Below are 19,530 nucleotides of genomic sequence, written 5' to 3'. Positions count from 1 at the left end.
TGGAAGGGCCATGTCTTTCAACCACACTTGAGGTTGGTAGATGATACATATGTGTTTGGAGGTTAGATTTCAAATTCTTGTGGTCATCTTCTCAAAATGACCCAGGACTTTGGCTTTCCTGCCTGTCAAACTAAATTAGGATCTAATAACAAGAAGGACCAGCAATTTAAACATTAAGACTGAGTCTCATCGTTTTCAGTATGGTCTTTTTTGTCTTGCATCCAGCCATCAATTCAAAACCTTGTTTGACTAAGACTTGTCATTGAGTAATTTTTGGTTGACTGTTAGAAGACACAAGTGTCATAAGCAGAAACTTTGCAAATGAGGCCAGTGAAGGTTTTTATATGTGACAGTATCTATGCAAATGCAACACATGTGAAACACTAAGAGGGATTTGGGGGGTACTCCAAAGGCAGCAGTAGAGCATAGCAATGGAAGTTTATCAATAAACTCCAACGAAATAGTGCCAATGCACACAGTTGGCTCTCATCTATTTGTTTGTGTGTGGTTGTGTGTGTGTGCATATGCTGGCTGTGCCGGATGACCTTTGGTATAAATAGCCTGCCGGCACTAGTTGTGATGACAGCCGACAGCACGCACCGTTGTGTGAACTTGTTTCCTGAGTAGTGCTGTTCATCGGTTATCCCTCTTGGAATGATGCCTGTATGACTGTCTGCTACCCAGCAACACCCTGGCATCTAATTTCCTGAAACTGGACTCAAGCACAAGCTCGGGAGACAACCACAAAAATTAACACATAACCTCATTTTTTAAATTTGACTGACCATAAAAGAGGTTTGTGTGTATTCCTTGTGTAGTGAATAGTTATTTGAAAACAAGAGTGGAACAAGCTAAATACACTTACTAGTACTAGGAGAACTGTATGGTCAGACAGTGGACACATTGCGTCTCTTTTTATTCCTTTTAAATGTAACAGACCAGGAAGCCTATAGCAGATATTCAGACCTCAAAAATTCTCACAGTGTCTTGGTTCCTTTAATTTTGACATTTTAGTTTTGGTGCTATAGCCTGACATTGGTCAGTTTGACCTGGTTAAGTCGTACTCAGGAACATGTAGGGGAAAACCCAATAGACACATTGCTATATCCTAATCTTCTCTTCCTTTCTTCTCATAGATCTGGAGCCTGATGACAACACATCATTTTATATCTTGAATGTGGGCCAGCCCCAGTCTGTGGTCACTAACCACCAGTCTATGAGCTTGCCTCGCCATGGCATGCCATCTCACTCCCCGATCATCAACACTTCACGCCTTCAGACACAAAAACCAGGATCTGAGCCCCCAAGCTATGATACACAAGACTCTAAGTATGGTACCTCCCCCATGCTGCCTTCTGCTCCTGCTCCAAAGGCCTTTGAGTGCCCAAGTATCCAGATCACATCTATCTCCCCAAGCTGCCCGCAGGAGATGGATGCTAACCAGGAGGATCTAAGGGCCAATGGCCCTGATGGGGACTACCATAGTGACAGGCCCTTGTCCAGGGACCACCTGTATTTGCCACTGGATCACTCCTACCGGGATTCTTCTCTCAGCCCTAGTCCATGCAGCAGCCTCTCATCTAGGAGCTGGTTCTCTGATGCCTCCTCTTGTGAGTCATTTTCACATGTCTATGATGATGTTGACTCAGAGCTGAATGAAGCAGCAGCCCGCTTTAACCTGGGCTCCCCTCTCACTTCCCCGGGCTGTCCCTCTCCTCAAACTGGTGGAGGTGGAGTTATGGAGGAGCAGCCCCACTGGCAGCACCACCAGCCCACATTTGTGCACCAGTCCCACTCCATCAGCTTGTCTCCTAGACAGTCGCCCTGCCACTCGCCGCGCACCAGTGTCACTGATGAGAACTGGCTCAGCCCACGTCCACCTTCCAGGCCTTCCTCACGTCCCACCTCACCCTGTGGGAAGAGGCGTCACTCTAGCGCTGATATTTGCTATCCTGGCTCTTTATCTCCCCATCACTCACCCACACCCACGCCGGGACCTTCACCTAGGGGCAGCGTGACAGAGGACACTTGGGTTGGCAGTCCTTCTGTAGGCATGTCACCATTTCAGTGCTGCCCATCAGAGGCAGACATCCCTTCCAAGACCAGAAAGACCTCACAGGACAGAACAACTATGCAGACCGGGAAAGGGGAACTGGGACTAGATGACCAGGGAAATATGTCTCCTAATCTAGACTCCCCTTCAGACGAGGCCTTGCACAGCTTGAAGAAGGATGGGCCTGCTGAACAGTTCCTCTCGGTGCCCTCGCACTTCTCATGGAATAAACCCAAGCCTGGTCATACACCTATATTCAGGTAAATATGTTAATGTTAAAGGAGTGAAAGCAGGAAGAAGTGAAGGATTGTCGCATAACAATTTATATTCAAATGTATTCAAATGCTGTGGAAGAGTCAGTGGGAGATAAACTGTCTGGGGAAAAAAATCAGTTGAGAGCAAGGGGTAATTATCCATCTTGTTAAAAGAAGTTTCTTTTATAATATCCTTATGTTTTAGTTACTATTTGTTTAAAAGAAAAGACCCTTTCCAGACATGGGACACCAGGGTTTTTCCTGGCAGAACACTAACTTTTGGGTAGTGTCTATACATGTAAGGAATACTGCTCCCATGGACTGGATAATAATGACACTTAAGAAACTGTATTACCTTTCTTAACATTTTTTGACATTTTATGAACGAATGATTTTTTTTTTAAACATTTTGACTTGGCCTATCTCTGACAGAGCCACTCTACACATTCTCAGTATTTTCTGTGTCCAAAGGAGTTGTTGGACTTATGGGAACAAGCAATTTCATCCTCAGTGTATTGTAGAAATACTTTTGAACATTTAGGACTGTGTTATTATTGCTATTAGCAGAGTCTCTTTGCCTCTCTCTCTGTGGTGTAGATTTGGAATAGCAAATGTTAGTTATAAATTAAGACCACAGCAAACTAGAATAGGATATGCTTAAATAAAATACATTCTCTAGCAAGAACAGAAACTGACAGATATACATGAGAGGCATGTGTATGCCTTTCTTGCATTTCTGTCGATGCAATTGAATGCAGTATGGACTGTTTTGGTGTTAAAAGTCATATAAAAATGTGATCTACTAAGATTTCTTTTGTGGCTTTTACAAAAAATTTGACTAAGGTACTCAATTGTACAGATGTCATTAGTATTAGAATAAGAGATTCTTTGTGGATGGCATCCAGAATTGCCATGTGATGTGGTGATAGCAGTCCCTTCATCACCATTTTGTGAATTATTAATTTGATCACCACTTTGTAAAACAGCACGTTGTCAGTCTCAAAAACACTTAGTAGGCCAAGGTTAATCCACAGACCTGAGTGGTGAATGTTTTTATGAGTGTTGTGAGCTGTCATAAAATTTCAAAACCTTTTTTGATCTAGGAACTTTGAGTTATATATTAGCACTGTGTGCGTGTAAGGAAACGCAGCATGTATTCAAAAACCTACCAACATACACAGAAATATGAGGCGAAGTGTCCTGTCTGTTCTCCAATGTGTGTAGCAGATGAAGACATGGCCTTGTTTATGTATACTGGCCCCTAGCACTGTAAATCAGCACAGGGCACATATGGCATGAGGGGTACACACAAATACACACACACAGAGACATCCATAGACATAACACAAATGCTTGCTCACTTAGCCATAACACTATCCAGACAATAATAGGGTCAGATTTATGATGAGTCACAATTAGATTTTTGCACTTTGACCTTCTAAAGGTCTTTTCAGACATGGGATTTGTGACATTAAAGGCTACATCAATCTGTGAAAGGGACAAATTAATGCAGACACAGGTAAGTAAATGTTCTCTATGGCTCCACTAAGACATTGCCACGATGTTGATGAAATTAGCCACGCTAATTAGGTACGCAGTGAAATTTTACAACATATCAGTTAACATGTCAGATTCTTATTAACTGGTGGGGATATAGTTTGGTAATTGATATGCTAGTTATTTAAGTAGTGATGAAAATGTTTCCATACAGATTTTTGTAAACTTTGGTAAACAGATCAGACAGTTACTAAAGTGAAGTAAACGGAGCGATTTGCTTTTAGATCCTGATTGGCAAATCCTTGGGATAATTTATTATAAGTAATTATTGGTTATCTCTGTGTTACGTGTATAAATGCACACACAACTCTTACTTGGGAGAAACTCTAGAAAAAAAGACTTTTAAAAATGCCTTGAAGCAAAAAATTAACTTTAGTTCCTGTTGATTTTTTTTTTGTCAAAAATTTACATTTGTTTTGTTAGTTAATTGTCCTGTCACAGGCTCTGTCTTTATCAAGGATCAAGGTTTTAAATGTCACTAAAATGTGCTGCACTTTGTGCCATGTATAATCTCGCAAATACACACAGTATCAGATTAGTTCGTAGAGTTTGGCTAACCTTAGCAGTCTTAGCAGCAGTACCCTTGATTTCAGTCATGCTAGTGTATACAAACTGGTGCAGAATATCACTTCGGTTTATATTCGGTTTACTTTCCCACTCGCTTGTTTACAACTTGAATTTGCAGGAGGATAGACTGAGACATAGCCGTCTGTCAGAATTTCAGCCCCGGGTAATAGCCAGTAGCACTTTAATATCTTTGTACCACTTTGTACTGCAGTTGTAAGTTAATAAAATAAGAATGTACATTTAACCAACTGGGTTTCTGGCACCGAGTAGCGAGGGCAGCAGTAGTTGTCAACAAATGGCTGGTTGCTAGTCACACATGTCATTAGCCTTCATGATTAAAGACTTTATGGTAAATTTAAAAGTTAAAAGAAACATTTCAATTAGAACTGGGCAATAAAATGAAAACTCATTAGCAATATAAAACATTGTCAGTATAAAGTCCATCCATAGAGGTGGTGGTATAGAGGTAGTTTTGTTTTGTTTTTGTTTGTTGTTTTTATTTCTTTGGAGGTGAAAAAAGCATTTTCCCAGTTCTTTTGTGTTCTGCCTTAACACTTGAAGTTTTTGCCTAATCAAAGTTAAGATTTTTAGTTTGGTTATATATATAAAATCAGAAGTAAAAACTCTAATCAGAAACGGTGATTTGATTGTTTAAATGAATTAACTTCAAGCATTTTTTTTATCCATGCCTTTCTTATTTAAGCTAGTAGATGCTCATATTGGCATACACAGAAACTTCAGATGAAACTTCTCACTGTTTGTGTTTTGCAATACTCATGTTAAGTTGCCTGCATACATAAACATCTCAGTCAGTAGCAGTGTTTTGAACAGATGTCCCACATGGAATGAAAAATTAGCGGGGAGTTGACACTTGCTCTTGCAAAGAATTTTGTCATGCTCTACTTCCTGAGCTGTCTGCAGTGACAAATTGATGTCATTTGTAATGTAAGCTTTATTTTAAGCAAAAGGTCCATTTTACTTAGTGATAAATGTTTTGTGTGCTGCTGCTCCCAGTAAACAGCAACAACACTAGCTTAGATTAGATTTTTTTTTAACAAAAAGTGAAAGTAACAAAGGACAAATATGAAAAAGAGTAATGGAACTCTCACATAAAAAAAAAAAAAATTAAAATTAAGGGATCAGCAGAAATGGCATTATTGTTTGAAGATCATGCATTTTATACTTGCTGCTAAATCGTGGAGAAGCCCATTAAGGTGTGCTGAATTAAAGTAAGAACATGCAAATAAAATGTTATTAGACCTTGCAATTTTTGCAGCTTGTTTGGATTGCAAGAATACCTCATTATATGGAAAGGATGAAAGTGGGACCATGGAGGCTATAGTGAAGACTAGGTTGTGGGAATGTTATTGGATGAGGAGCACCTACACTATGGCTTAGACATTTGAGAAAGGTTATGCTATGTCAGAACAGAGGCCACTGCCCTGCCTCGTCACAAGCTCATATTTCCTCTGTCCTCTTCTGCTCCTGTCACCATAGCAGCCATGCAAACCCACACTACGTTGGTGGTTATGTCATGGCTACTAGGAGGAAAACATAAGGGTTGGGATGCCTCTGTTACATTGTGTGGGAGCTTTGATATTGTTCCATGCTCTCAGTCAAATTCTAGTTTGAAAAGTTAAATTACTGAGATATGCAAACTCATGATTTTGAAATTGACAGTGCTACAATTTATTTGTTTATTTTTTAAATTTATAATAGCACCAAGACAAAATAACCTATAGTAAGACAGGAAGGAAGGAGAAAGAAAAAGAAGTAAACAAAATCAAGCATTGCTGAAAGAGTCAGAGTATTTCCATGTGCAACATTGCACCATACATATGATTGGCACATCTTTGTGTAAGAAGTTACATTTTAAAGTGGTAGGAGAACCTGTATAGTATAGCTAGTTGGTGTGAAATCAAAAGCTTCGGATAGCTGGAAAAAAACATTTATATAATATCCGAGACTTGACTTTTCACTCTAAAAATAAGTCTTCCTTGGGGGTTTATGTTGTTTGGTAGTTTAAGAAGTGAAACGGCTCCACTGAAAGCCTGACTCACATGTCCTTAATTCAGTTTGATCAGACTGCTCGTAAGAGGCCTCTCAAAATGGAAAAGTGAGTCGGCTATACTGGCTAAAACTTTACAAACTTTCCTCTAAAATTATTTGGGCTGTCAAAATTCTGTCATACAGTTTAGAGTAAATTTTGATGCTCAAAGGCTGCACCTTCTAAAATGGGGCACTGCACAAAGAGCTTACAGTGGTGAGTACTCAGGCACAGGTCATATATAAAACTTACTTACACCTATAATTGTCTAAAGTACTGAGACAATAACGGATTCAGTCCTTTAATGCACAGCTGCATGTATTCACATGCATCCGAATACGTGTGTTGTACTAGTGAAAGAAAAGATAACATGACACACGAACAGTTCAAGGTGTGGCAATGGATTGAAGTGTGGCTTGCACCAATTCAAGACAAAAATGATTGGGTTTTTTGTCCATATGTCAAAATGTGTTTGGGAACGTGGCTCTCTACTCTCAAGTCATTATTTTTATTTCATGTTCTTAAAAATATTGAAATAAATAATAATCAAAAACAATATGTGCAGTAATAGACAAATAAAATAAAATTAATGAATAGGCCATGGTTTTGTTGATATTAATGGCTCACAGTGTTTACAAAATGTTTTGGGGATAAACTGCTGTAATGCACTCAAGTGGAGAGACCTAGTTTCTCTGTGGAGAAGGCCATTGAGTGTTTTGTTTTCGAGTGCAGCTGTTCAAATATGATTGTGGCCTACACAGATAACAAAAAGAGGCCCCGAGGAAAAGCACACACAATGCTAGCCCATGCAGTTTGCAGCACATAAAATATATACTTCTACAGTATGCACACAGACCCACACACAGATTAATATGCACCGTCTGACACACACTCTTGTCCTACCACCTATTCACTGACCCACACAGTAAACGAGTAAAGACTCAGACAAAAAAAGTCCCTCTTAGGAAATGATTCACAGTTTAAGGCTTAACTTGACCTATAACAAGTGTTACGTTTAAGAACAGGATTCATACATGTGGGTATTCCAGTGATTCACTGGGGCTAAGCACACTGCATTTTATACCCCCATTTTTACCTGTTGCACCATTTCAGCCCATGAAAGGGGATTACCACTTTTTCAGCCTTTGAATGTTTAAAGACATCTTTAAGACAGATTGTTGTCATCAGTCATTACCTTTAGATTGTGCTGCTTTACCTTTTATGACTGTTAAAATGATTTATCTACATTTAAATAACATAATAAGACCGTGCCCTCTTAAGGCTTAAGCTTTTGAATATTTTGAACAACACAACTCTTACCAAAGCTTTCATGTCTCTGTCTCTCTGTGTGGGTGTGCATGTGCATGCTTGTGGTATTCCCTTCCCTCCTCAGGACCTCTTCACTGCCTCCTCTAGATTGGCCGCTGCCAAGCCAGTTTGGCCAGTATGAACTGAAGATAGAGGTACAACCCAAAGCCCACCACAGAGCACACTATGAGACTGAAGGCAGCCGAGGGGCCATCAAAGCAACATCCGGTGGCCATCCAGTTGTAAAGGTAAGTCTTCCTGCTACTCAACGTTAAAAAATGTTATAAAGATATTTACTACTAAAAAGCTTAGTGGTGTGTGTGTTGATTGTTGTTTTTTTTTTGTACTGAGATCTTGTGGCAAAAAAAAGCCAAAATGACTTTTACAGAGCATAAGCTGAGCAAAATACAATAAATAATGCCTTTGCCATACTGAGTATTAAATTCCCGTAACTCAGGACTGATTTATATTTAACACAATGCTTGCCATGCATTCCTAAACCTATACTTTACATTATCTAGTTCCCACTGTACCAACCACAGTCTAGATGTCAACTCGTGGAGCCTACATGATTGAAAATAAACATGAAATGGAAAAAAAGGCTGAACCCAACTTTCTAAATTCAGCAGTAGGTGGGAATTTTCCTCTGCTGATTATTGAAATATATTTTTTCCACATAGCTTGTACAAGGATGAACACGCTGGTTAAAAATTCAAATGCTCTCTAATAATATAAACCTGACACATCAGGGGGTTGGTGAAAAATGGGATCATTCATTGCTTTCCCAATGATCTCAGCACCTGCCTATTATGTACTAGAATTGTTGTATGTTATTTGACTATAAAAAACGTAAGTGTTCAGGCTTGCACCTCAAACATCTGCTGGTTGTAGGGAACAAACACTGGATTCAGGGTGTCAGTTTACATGTTTGGATGAGTAGATTGTCACACGGACTGTCCCGCGAGAAGACTGTCAATCAGTTTGTTGAAGCAGGAAGACAAGAGCTGTCACTGTAGCCTGGTCAGCCGGTCTGTCATTTGATAGCACCTGTGAGAGAGTCGGTGAGCTAGCACAGAGCTATGGTGTGCTTTTGACTCGGAGAGAGAGGAAGATTCTCATTAATATTTTAAGGTCCCAGTGACAAGCTTTCTTTGTATGTGATTAATAAAGGGTCTAATGCTTGGCCATAATCATTGTTGCGTAACCTAACAATGACTGAGTTCAGACTGATAGGTTGGTTGGTAGTCCAGTCATCCAGATGGGATTGCCTTTACTAGCTTGTGCTTCAGTGCCACGTACATCATTTTCTTTTTGGACTGTGGTACTGAATAATAATGGATTGCATTTATATAGCGCTTTTCTAGGCATCCAAAGTGCTTTACAATTCCACTATTCATTCACTCTCACATTCACACACTGGTGTAGGCAAACCACAGTTGTAGCCACAGCTGCCCTGAGGCAGGCTGACAGAGGCGAGGCTGCCATATCGCGCCATCGGCCCCTCTGGCCAACACCAGTAGGCGGTAGGGCAAAGTGTCTTGCCCAAGGAGACAACGACCAGGACAGAAAGCTTTCTGGGATCGAACCGGCAACCTTCCGGTTACAGATGAGCTTCCCAACCCCCTGAACCGAATGAATAAGCAGTGTGCCCAAACAAAAATACACCACACAAAACAAGGGCATGCAGACCACTGCCATTTGTTGCTTTAGAAACAGTCTATGTCCTTATACATTCACTCATGCAGGCTCCCTTCAGGCCAATCATTAACCATTTCTACCTCAGTTAGACTGAGATTCAGTACAGCCATATGTGACGATGCATAATTTAGCTATCAAATTTTTTCAACCAAGCATTTGCCACGCTTGCCCTCATTTCTCATTCCTAAAGGGAATTGATAACTTGCAGTACTTGTCTTGCAGTAGTTAGTGACTAGAGAATATATATATCTCAGGTCAGAGAAGGCAATTTAAAAGTCATTTCCAAACCCAGCAGGACTCTGGTTTGTACTTACTGTACTTACTTGATAAATTGCCATACAACAAATCTCCTTCAGAATAATTCTTTGATCTTCACAGATTGCTGCTAAATCTTTTTCAGCATGCCGTTACTGTTTGTATTAAGTAGCAGTAAGCTGCCACTACCAGTGATGAAAATGAAAATCAAATGTGTTTCTGCTAGAACACACTTTCATCATCAGATTTACAAACAATAATACACTGTCACAGAGAGGATAAGCAGAGACGGTGAGGGAAAGGCACAGATAACAGCAATGGTGTGGAGCTGCATGCACAGAGAGAAAATGTGTGGGTGAATCGATTGTACAAGTGAGGAGAATGTGCGAGTGAGTCATTTATTCGTTTACCTGTTTGAATATACATTAATTGTGACATGAAACTAAAGAAGTCCTTACAGAGATCTCTATTCAACAAATACACATATTCTTTCAAAATGTTTAATGCATTAGCAGTTTTTAAAGTTAATGGCTTTCATGCCTCAACATTCATTACTTGTATTGAACTTTGAACAAGTCACTTCTTTTAATATTAATAACAATTATTTCACGTACACAACCCGTATCTGAGTGTAGACATTAAATACACTTGACAAGCAATTAACCATTGTCTTGCACTACTATGAGGACAGAAAGCACTTGTCTAGCAGGTCTAACAGTCAGTCTTTGTTTACCAAACATGCACTGCTCTACTGTTTAGTCTCTTTAGCGTCTTTGAATTCACTGTGCAAAAAAACACCTTATTTGAAAGGTCATTTCGTACACTGTCATGTCATTGTTGTTTTTACAGAAACACATTTACTTCGAAAACCAAAACCACAAACACACACACTTTGTGCTTTGTGTTATTGTTTTGAGAACACACAATAAGATGCTGGATATAAGGGCATACATAAGTTAAATAAAAGCATAAATGGCAAATACAGGAAACATGCATTCTTATTGGAGGAAATCCCATACAACAGATTCAGTATATATTGAACATGAGGAATCAGAACATTTGTATATAGCATATTTTCCAGGTGCGCTATTTGTGTGAAGTTGTTCCCTGAAGGCAGAATGTCACAGGGTTTGCCATGTTTGACTGCATCTTCTCTGCCAAAGAGTTTGAATAGATTTAGATTTATACATAGAGTTTGTGTGTGTGTGTGTGTGTGTGTGTGTGTGTGTGTGTGTGTGTGTGTGTGTGTGTGTGTTTTTAATGTATTTCAAATCCTGCAGACATTAAAAACCCGTCTTCTTTTCGTTACTATTTCCTGCTCTATAGTCAGTGCAAGCTCTTCTTCAAAGATAAATACTATGAAACCCCGAAAACAGTTGTCCTTTCTGTAGATTATATATCATCTGCACTTTGTGAGTCCTTTTACTCTTTTAGAGTCTTGTAGTGTGATGTCACCAGATGATGCCATAGCTGCCATCTGGCCAAGTTAATGACTTCCCTTTGTGATTGCACTGTTGCACAAATCAGTGCACCACAGAACTGCTGTGTCAACAGAAAAAACAATGTGGAGCTGGTGCAGTTTAAAGGATTAAATATGTTTGCCTTACTCTGTTGCAGTATTAGGAGCAGCAGAGTAGGTTATCATATACCTTCTTTGTCTTTGTGTGTTCTTATATCAGTGTCTTCAGTTCTTCTGGGTCTGTATACTTACAGATGTCTGAGAGAAAGGCCTATTTTTCTGGCCTCTCTTTTAGCAGTTGTGATGTTTTTTTTTTTTTATTATTTCTTTTTGCTTTTTGGCTTTTGGGGTTATTGGCTTTATTGTATAATGATCAGTATGAATGGAGAGAGAGAGAAAGAGGGTGGATAAAATGAAGAAAACAGTGGAATCAGACCCAGGCATCTAGTGTGAGAACAGCCTTCAGTACATAGGGGGCACTCTTGCAAATCTCTCTGTTATGTCATTTAGGCATCTACTAGCTTTTTGTGTTCTGCCAGTTATTCACTTAGTTGGTAGTTTATCTTTCAATAGAAGTCCCAACAGAGTTATGAAGGCTACTCTCATATTTATTTTTGTGTTACTGCTGTGTTTGCAAGTTTGAAATATGTTTTTTTATAAACAATCTAACAACTTAATTTTGATATGTTAGCGTGTTTCTATTTAGTCACTTAGTCATTTGAAATGAATGAATGAATGGGCAAGATAAGAAGTGGTTTTAGGTCATTTATTTCAAACCTGGAGTAATGAGCCCCACACACAGGATATAGCACCTCTTAAGAACCATAACCACAGAAGAAACGGGTCAGAATAACCACTGGGGAGATCCTGTTGCCTCACTTAAGTGTGAGAGAGCATTATATGTAATTCATATCACTCTTGCTTACTAAATAAAACATGAGACCATGATTGGTTGCAAATTTGACATGATCTTGGTTTGTTAATATATGTAAAATTTAGGGTTATGGTTTTGATCTGCTGGTTATCAATGATCTTTTGAGGGGGGGAAAAAGGTTCTTGAAGCCTTGGTTTTCTGTCTGCATGCATGGTAGCCAGACAAAGAAAGAATGTCTTTTTACATTGAGTTATTATGATAGGCATGATTTATAGCTCCATAGAATCTGAGGAATGTTACCTATTCTTATGGAAAGACTGACACTTGTGGCTAATTATATAGTTGACCAACTATAGCTTTGTAGTAGCAATTCAAGCTTTTAATCCATAAAGGAATTTGGTAAATCCTACCATCTCAATCTAGTTTCCAGCAAAATATGTAAACTTTCTAATGGGTGACAGTAACAAAATAACAAAATGGAAATATAATCCTTTTGTCCTAGCAGACAGGATATAAGCTTAAATTCAACATGCATTCCTCAGACATCTGTGGATTTTCTGGCATAGAATGGGTTTTTTATGGGGATTTCCACACATAAATTAGATTTGTCCATGTTGGTAAAACCAATTAGTCTATTAGGCCACAAAATCACTCTGCCCACAATTCCAAAATCTAAGGTAGGAGCAACTGATCTCCATCAGTCCATATCACCTATTCTCTTCTGTTACTATTTGAGCTGTTCCAGCCTGCAGCTTCCCGTGAAAGTCACTCCATGTCCCACCTCCACCCCATGTTCTTCCATTTAATGTTTTGTCAGTGATGCCTGCTTTGTTCTATATTCTAATGGGAGGTCCTGTCTTAGACTGTTCCACATGTGGAACAACAATCGACTAATGTGGTTCTGAACTGAAGTAGCAATGTTGTATTAAAAAGATATCCCGAAACGGCTCTCAACAAGATACAATAGTTACCATCTGACTGTCTTAATATAACTTTTCATTGTAGGATGTGGCTACATCTGTGACTGGCTGTTTTAGTCATTCCTCTGGGGCTAGCTGCAGACCTTAATCAGTACACCTGTTGCTAGGAGACATATAAGTCCAAAGCCTCTCTGGCTGGCTGAAGGCTGAGGTATCCTTGCGGGTATTTAACCAGCTTATTTGAGTGCTACAACACCCAGACAAATATAAGGACCCCTCTGGTATTACTGACTAGGCTACAGATAGATGGAGGCAGACACAACAGATGTGGGGCAAGTGAAGCGCCCCCACCCCCCCCAAAAAAAGTGCATAAACACAATAGGACTATCCTGTATTTTTACGGCGTGCGTGGAAAAAAAAAATCAAATATCAAAATTTATTATTTCCATCTTTAATCTGTTACTATAGTTAAGAAATCTAAATGAAGCTATGGTGACAAGCATTTGAAACAGAATACAACAAAAGTTGTTTGAGACAACCATATATTTCTGCCAGCTTGGATGCATTAAATGATTTTGATCCTAGTGCTTGAACGCTTGTCCATAACCCCATTACTGTCTGTCTCTACGGCGTCTCTAACCCCTTCTCTTATTTCATCAGCCTCAGTTTCTTTCATGTATTTTTGTAATTTTTTGTGCTGCTATGTCTCTTCCTTTGATTCTGAATAGACTGGGGTACAGTGAAGAGACACACAAACAATAATGCAGAGCCATGCGGGTTGCACTGTGTGAATTGGCTGGAGCTAGTGTTGTTTTGCCTCAGGGTTGTATTTGATGTAAACATGTCAGAAGCTTGGCTCTCATTTGTTGTAATCAGGCTTAAAGCACAGAAAGAAAACAGTTGCTGAGAGCAGGAGAAGGAGAGAGGTGTGTGCATGTGCATAACGAAGAGTAAAAGGGGGGGAGGTTAGAATGGGGAATAAGAAGAATTGCGCTTGGACCAGCTTAGCAAGGCCATATACAGCCCTCATGCAGTATACAGTAAACGCTCTCTGTGTGTGACAGTGTGAACGCGCATGAGTGTGCGCATGTATTGACCTTGTTTAAACAAACAGTTAACCGGCCCCCTGGCTCTTGCTGCCCTCCCTAGTGTGCTGGGCAAACAGCAAGCCTGGGTGAGCTGATCTGTGTGTGTGTCTGTGTGTGTGTCTGTGTATGTGTGTGCGCCCGTGTGTGTGCGCGTGTGTGCATAGATCCCAAGCCATGGTGCCACCATGTCACACTAGGGAAACCACTGCCAGTAAAAACGGGTCCTCTGGTGACCTTGACCACCATTTCTCCCATTTTTACATCTGTTGCACACACATGCTGGTCAGGCTGTTACACACAGACACGCACACTCACATGCGACAAATCTTTGCAAGAATTGCAGTTTACACCAGAGTCAGTATGCTTAAATTCACACATTGTCTGACACACATACACCAACCGGCATACGCTTTAGGGCTGTAGTTTACATCGACTTGGCTGCTCACTCTTTACACACACACACTCCTGCATACACACAGAGTCTCACCATGGTAACAATGGAGCAACACAGCGAAACAACTTAGCAGACTCAGGCACTAGCTGTTAGACAGTGTCGAGTTACGGCAGTGAGCTAGATCGAAGGTAGAGGATATAAGAGAAGAGAAGAGAGGGTGAGAAACGTAAAAGAAAGAGATAAAAGAACATGTCGGGTTTGAAGAGAGTGAAGGGAAAAAAAGGAAGAGGACAAAACAAGTAAAAGACATATGTAATGAATGTCAGGTTGTAGATGAAGCACTGTGTATGTGAAGAGAGCCTGTGTTTTTCTTTTGAGAGCAGGTGCTGTTCCCTGATGTTCCATTATCAGATTCTCCTGATGTCCAGAACAGCTCTTAAGAGGAGCTTTAATGTTTTCTTTTTTTGTTTTTGTTTGTGTGTTTGTTTCTTAAGAAAAATGTGCCTATTTATGTATCAACGATAAATTAAAATAAAATATGTGTCTTTAGCAGAGTTTTGGAACATCAGAACTGCTCCAGTGCACATAGGCGTTGACCCCAAAAACCAGTGCTATCTAACTTGGGTTTTCAAAATCTGCCATAACCATTTGGACCTTTTCTTTACATATATTGGGGCTATTGTTTTTAGCAAATTGTGCTGATTACCCACACCTTAGTCTTGACCTGTGACGAAATATACTTGTCAGTGAGTGCTGGTATTTTTATAGTTTGTCACCACAAAGTTCAGGATTCAGAGTTAAGCACATTGCTGCTTTTTATCAGCCCTGTTGATGGGAGGTAATGTCACCCTGAATAAGGAACCACTCCCACCAGGTTGAAAAACTTTACTCAGGAAAGATTTATATTTGCAGTGACACTTATTGTGGGTAAGGATCACTACATTATTGGTGTCCATTTGTGTAAGTCTTTAGCTATGCAGAGACTGCTATGCATATGTAGTATGCTGATTTGTTTGAAAAGTTGGGCTCAACAGGAAAGGAAACAACAGCGGAGTTCACTACAAACCAAAAGAAGAGCGAAATAAGCACAGGCCACATTGTTCCACATAATTTTGAAGCTGCCCTCTGGTTACAATACGCAGCTACAATACATAGAACAAGGATTGCACCTGCGGACTACAAACACGCTGGGACCTTCCCGGATTGGTGTGTGATCACTGCAAATGGTCCTAGCACCTCCATGGCATTACAGAGTCACCAGATCCAGTCGTATCCCATGAGGTGAAGTTTTTCCCCTTTAATCTGCCATGTTTCTATATGGATACAATGATTATTTCCCCCTCAGCTTCTAGCCTTATTACTGGATCAGTGGAACAGATGAAGGCCAAAAATAAGTGGTACTTTATTTAGTATGAGCTGAGTTGTAACTGTATCCCGGAGTTTTATTTTAGGGGACGGATTCATCCCAAACTCTATCCATGGTCAGAAGATAGAAGTCAGAAGTAAGTTACATGCTCCGGTGAACATTGGCCTGGGGTCATGTGATGGGTTTTAATGTCACTTTGGTTTAATATAAGAACTGATCTCTATCAGGCCTGAGTTGCATGCTAACTGACCAGCAGGGCTCAGTGAACAGGCAGAAAGCTGAGGAGTTGAAAGTGTAGAGACCACCCTCCTGTGGTATTTCACACTCAGCCATAGATATAGGGGGTGGAGGATGGGGCACTCAGGAATGTGAAACAAGTCAAGGGTATGTGTCGTGTACATCCACTACCGAGAAGAGGAGTCGGCAGTCTTGTGCCAAGACCATGGCACAATCACAGCCATGGCATGTGCGCTTGTTTACATGTCCTGTTGTTAGCAGGTGATGCTTTATCCAGTTTCTGAACTGAAGGTCTAAAAAGGTCACCTGAAGTGTAGTTAGATTACTTTTTCTGATCCTTGTTGTAGTGCTCTACAGACAAATGCAGTGATTTGAAAGGTTAATAAGGTGTTAAAAAATGCAGTGACATGTTTTTCTTTGTGCAGCTTTCACTACTTGTGTGCTGTACTCGTTCTGTGTGCTTGCACGTGTAGATCAGTTTTGTGAAGCTGCTGTTTTTTCACTTATCTAAATTAATCAAAGTAAACCAAGTGAAGGAAAAGCCAGACTAAAAGCAATTGTGGTTTACTAACTATGACAGAGACTAGCTTGGCACATGTTGTAGTATGTTTCTGTTTCATCTGCGGGGTTGATTAACTGAGACTGCTGAAGTGAGCCTTTTCTTTCTGGCTCTCTTATCAGGTTTTGCCAGTTTATTATTTGATTTTGAAAACAACTCATGGCCGGCTAAGTGTATATTTGTCAACACTCCTGCTCCACATAGAATCCCTCATGTGTACACAAAGAGAGTGAAAGAGGTCAAGATGAAGGGGTTAAATGAATGGAAGGAGAAAATGAGACCTTCTGTTTCATGGTTGCAGAAAAACTAGGTTTCCACTTTATTTAACAGTGTTAAACGTGTTTACCCTCAACAAATCAGCTCCAGGTACTATTGTCACTAATAGTAAAAACAAAAAACCACATACCGTACCGTACTTTAAAAAAGAAAGAAAGAAGATTTTCTGTGCTTTTTGTGGTTTTCATTTTTTCCCCATTTGTCTGTCCTCTCACAGATGCATTTTTCCAGACACTTTTAACTCTTTTTACCCTGTCTGGAACACACATGGTGCTACAAATAAACATGTCTTGATTTATAGACACACACGTACAAAGACACATACACATGTGCAAGCACTGTCTATGATCACTTCCACACTGTGCAGGCATTATCATAAAACAAGCAACATAGCCCACAGACTGTTGATTCCTGTGACTCTACATTTCATGACTCCAGAAAAATGGTGTCATTTATAGCCGTGGATCCATTCAAGCTGGTGGGCATAATTACCTGTTAGCTCGTTACTTGGAAGGTTTGTTCTTCAATGCAGCTTTTAAGATCTAATGTGGTTTTTAAAGATGAACCCATTACTGGTTATTATAGGGGCCTCATGTTGGCCCTTGGTGCAGCTTCCTTCCGAATACATCTCTTGTGCCAGATGTTCTGTGTTGAATTCAGATTCACATGGATAATGGTGAGAAAGAAAAGACTGTATCTGTCAGTTTAAATGATGAAGTTTGATTGCAAAAATGTATGGTCCCCTCTTTGAATTTATAATTTTTTAAGGGAGGAAGCTAACCTCTGTGGTCATCAACCGTGTCAATAGTGCCACTGAGATTATATTTTATTTATTGCAATCAAAGGCAAAAACACACACCCAACAGCAACGTGAATCACTTTTTTGTTTAGTCATTCAGCCGAAGTAATCCATCATTGAGCATTAATGAAACAAATTTGCAGGATGTGGTGGAAAAGTGTCAACATACCATTGGGCGGGGAGCTTTTCCTCTGAAAACTCAGGCTAAGCCTAGGGGAAATTCTGTTTTTTGTAGGGTTTTTTGTTTGTATGTGTTTTTTTTTTTTTAAAACCACAGTTTGAAATGCAGCCACTTATTTCTTTGGTACCCATCAGCAAACCTTAAATTCTGCGTAACATAAAACAATACTTTTAACACATTTTTAACCAAATATACATTTGGCCACTTTATCCCTTTCTGTCATTGCATTTGATGCATGCCATAATGCTTTGCAGCTTGAGACACTGGAAATTATAGAGAAATGTATAATAACCAATCTAATTTTGTTTAGTAGCTACAAACAGCGTTTGGCTGTTTTTAAGAACAAACTGCCTTTTATTGACGCCTTCTAGATAAAAGCTTATTTATTTAGCTCACAAAAATGAATTAAAATTAAAACCTCAAGCAGTCTGGCTGCATAGCTCGTATCTGCCACTCAGAGTTTCTCAGTTTTTCCACTGCTTGATTTAATGTAGGTACTGCCATACCTTGACTTCTTTCACAAAGGGGAAAATCTCAGAAGCAGCAATTAACAGCAAAAGAGAGGAAGATGCATCTAATGACAACAATTCCCATAACACAGATCTCACCACTGGATCCAGTTTGCCTTTTAAGAATACTGGAAATACTTCTTTGAACTAATGTAGTTTTAAAATTGGCTTCAGATAAAGTCAGCCTTTTAAAAACACAGAGACAATCTTGCAGCAGTGCCTGCTCTCTGTTGTTATTTAGGTACATTTGTTCCTGATGGTGACCGATTTCAGTCATTTTATTTTAGCTACTTTTGGAAGAGCACACGACAGATCCCAAGCTACACCCACTTTCTCTCTGTCAATGCACCAAACACTCTGTACCAGGCATTGACACGGCCGTGTATGACGCAAACCTGCAGGGAGGAAGGGGTCAACAGCCAGCTGTGGTGGGGTTGAGGCTTGGCAGTTCCTGGGGTGAAACAGCAATGAAAGGCCTTGTTCTTTTCTGTTAACCTCAATGGGCTGCCCTCCATCTGAGCTGGAGGTGTAGACTTGTGAGGCAGTATGGTGGGAGTGCGTATAAAGGGGGGTGCCATCCTGCCGTCACAGAGTCTGCCAAGTACAACATTACAACAGTAGTGGGATTGTGCAGTCTGTGTATTTTTTTTTCTGTCCCTATGAGCAGGAAAGGTTTTGCTCTCCTTTCCATTTTTCCCTTGTCTCTACCCAACCTACAACACTTTTACTTCATCAGACATCTCACCTGTTTGAGTTCAAACCAGAGCTCTAGCTCTCAAAGGACAGCCAAAGAGCATTGCCCCTCACCAGTTTGGTATTCATCAACCACTACATTCAAAAAGCCATTGATTTGTATTAACCTTTTTTTTTTTTAAATCTCAACTAGTATCACACAGATTGGATTTTTTGGTTATATGTTTTTTCTTAAAACTCGTTTGATTTAGCATCTTGGCAGTTACGGTAATTTGTACACCATTAATTATTAATGTGGTACTACTGTAGAAATACAACTTTTTTTTGTCTTGAAACAGCTGAGTACGTGAGGTTTACTTGTCAATGATGAGCGGGCATGCAGAGGGAAAAAATTAGAAGTCAATTAGTTGAAAACATCAGTGTCAGACTGGTGGGA

General features: G+C 39.9%; 1 protein-coding gene across 2 annotated transcripts in view; it reads left to right on the top strand.

Moving 5' to 3' along the window:
• nfatc3a (nuclear factor of activated T cells 3a) overlaps positions 1 to 19,530 on the top strand; it is a 58,160-nt gene that overhangs the window by 15,491 nt on the left and 23,139 nt on the right. For both annotated transcript variants that reach the window (XM_085164113.1, XM_085164102.1), the window contains exons 2-3: positions 1,137 to 2,313; positions 7,872 to 8,034. In XM_085164113.1, coding sequence (XP_085020239.1) covers positions 1,137 to 2,313; positions 7,872 to 8,034 — 1,340 coding nt within the window. The remainder of the gene's footprint in view (positions 1 to 1,136; positions 2,314 to 7,871; positions 8,035 to 19,530) is intronic.

The sequence above is a fragment of the Neolamprologus multifasciatus genome, chromosome 1 (genome assembly GCF_963576455.1).
Source record: "Neolamprologus multifasciatus chromosome 1, fNeoMul1.2, whole genome shotgun sequence".
Lineage (NCBI taxonomy): Eukaryota > Metazoa > Chordata > Actinopteri > Cichliformes > Cichlidae > Neolamprologus > Neolamprologus multifasciatus.
The sequence above is the reverse complement of the archived record's forward strand: the minus strand, read 5'-3'. Positions and strand labels throughout refer to the sequence as shown.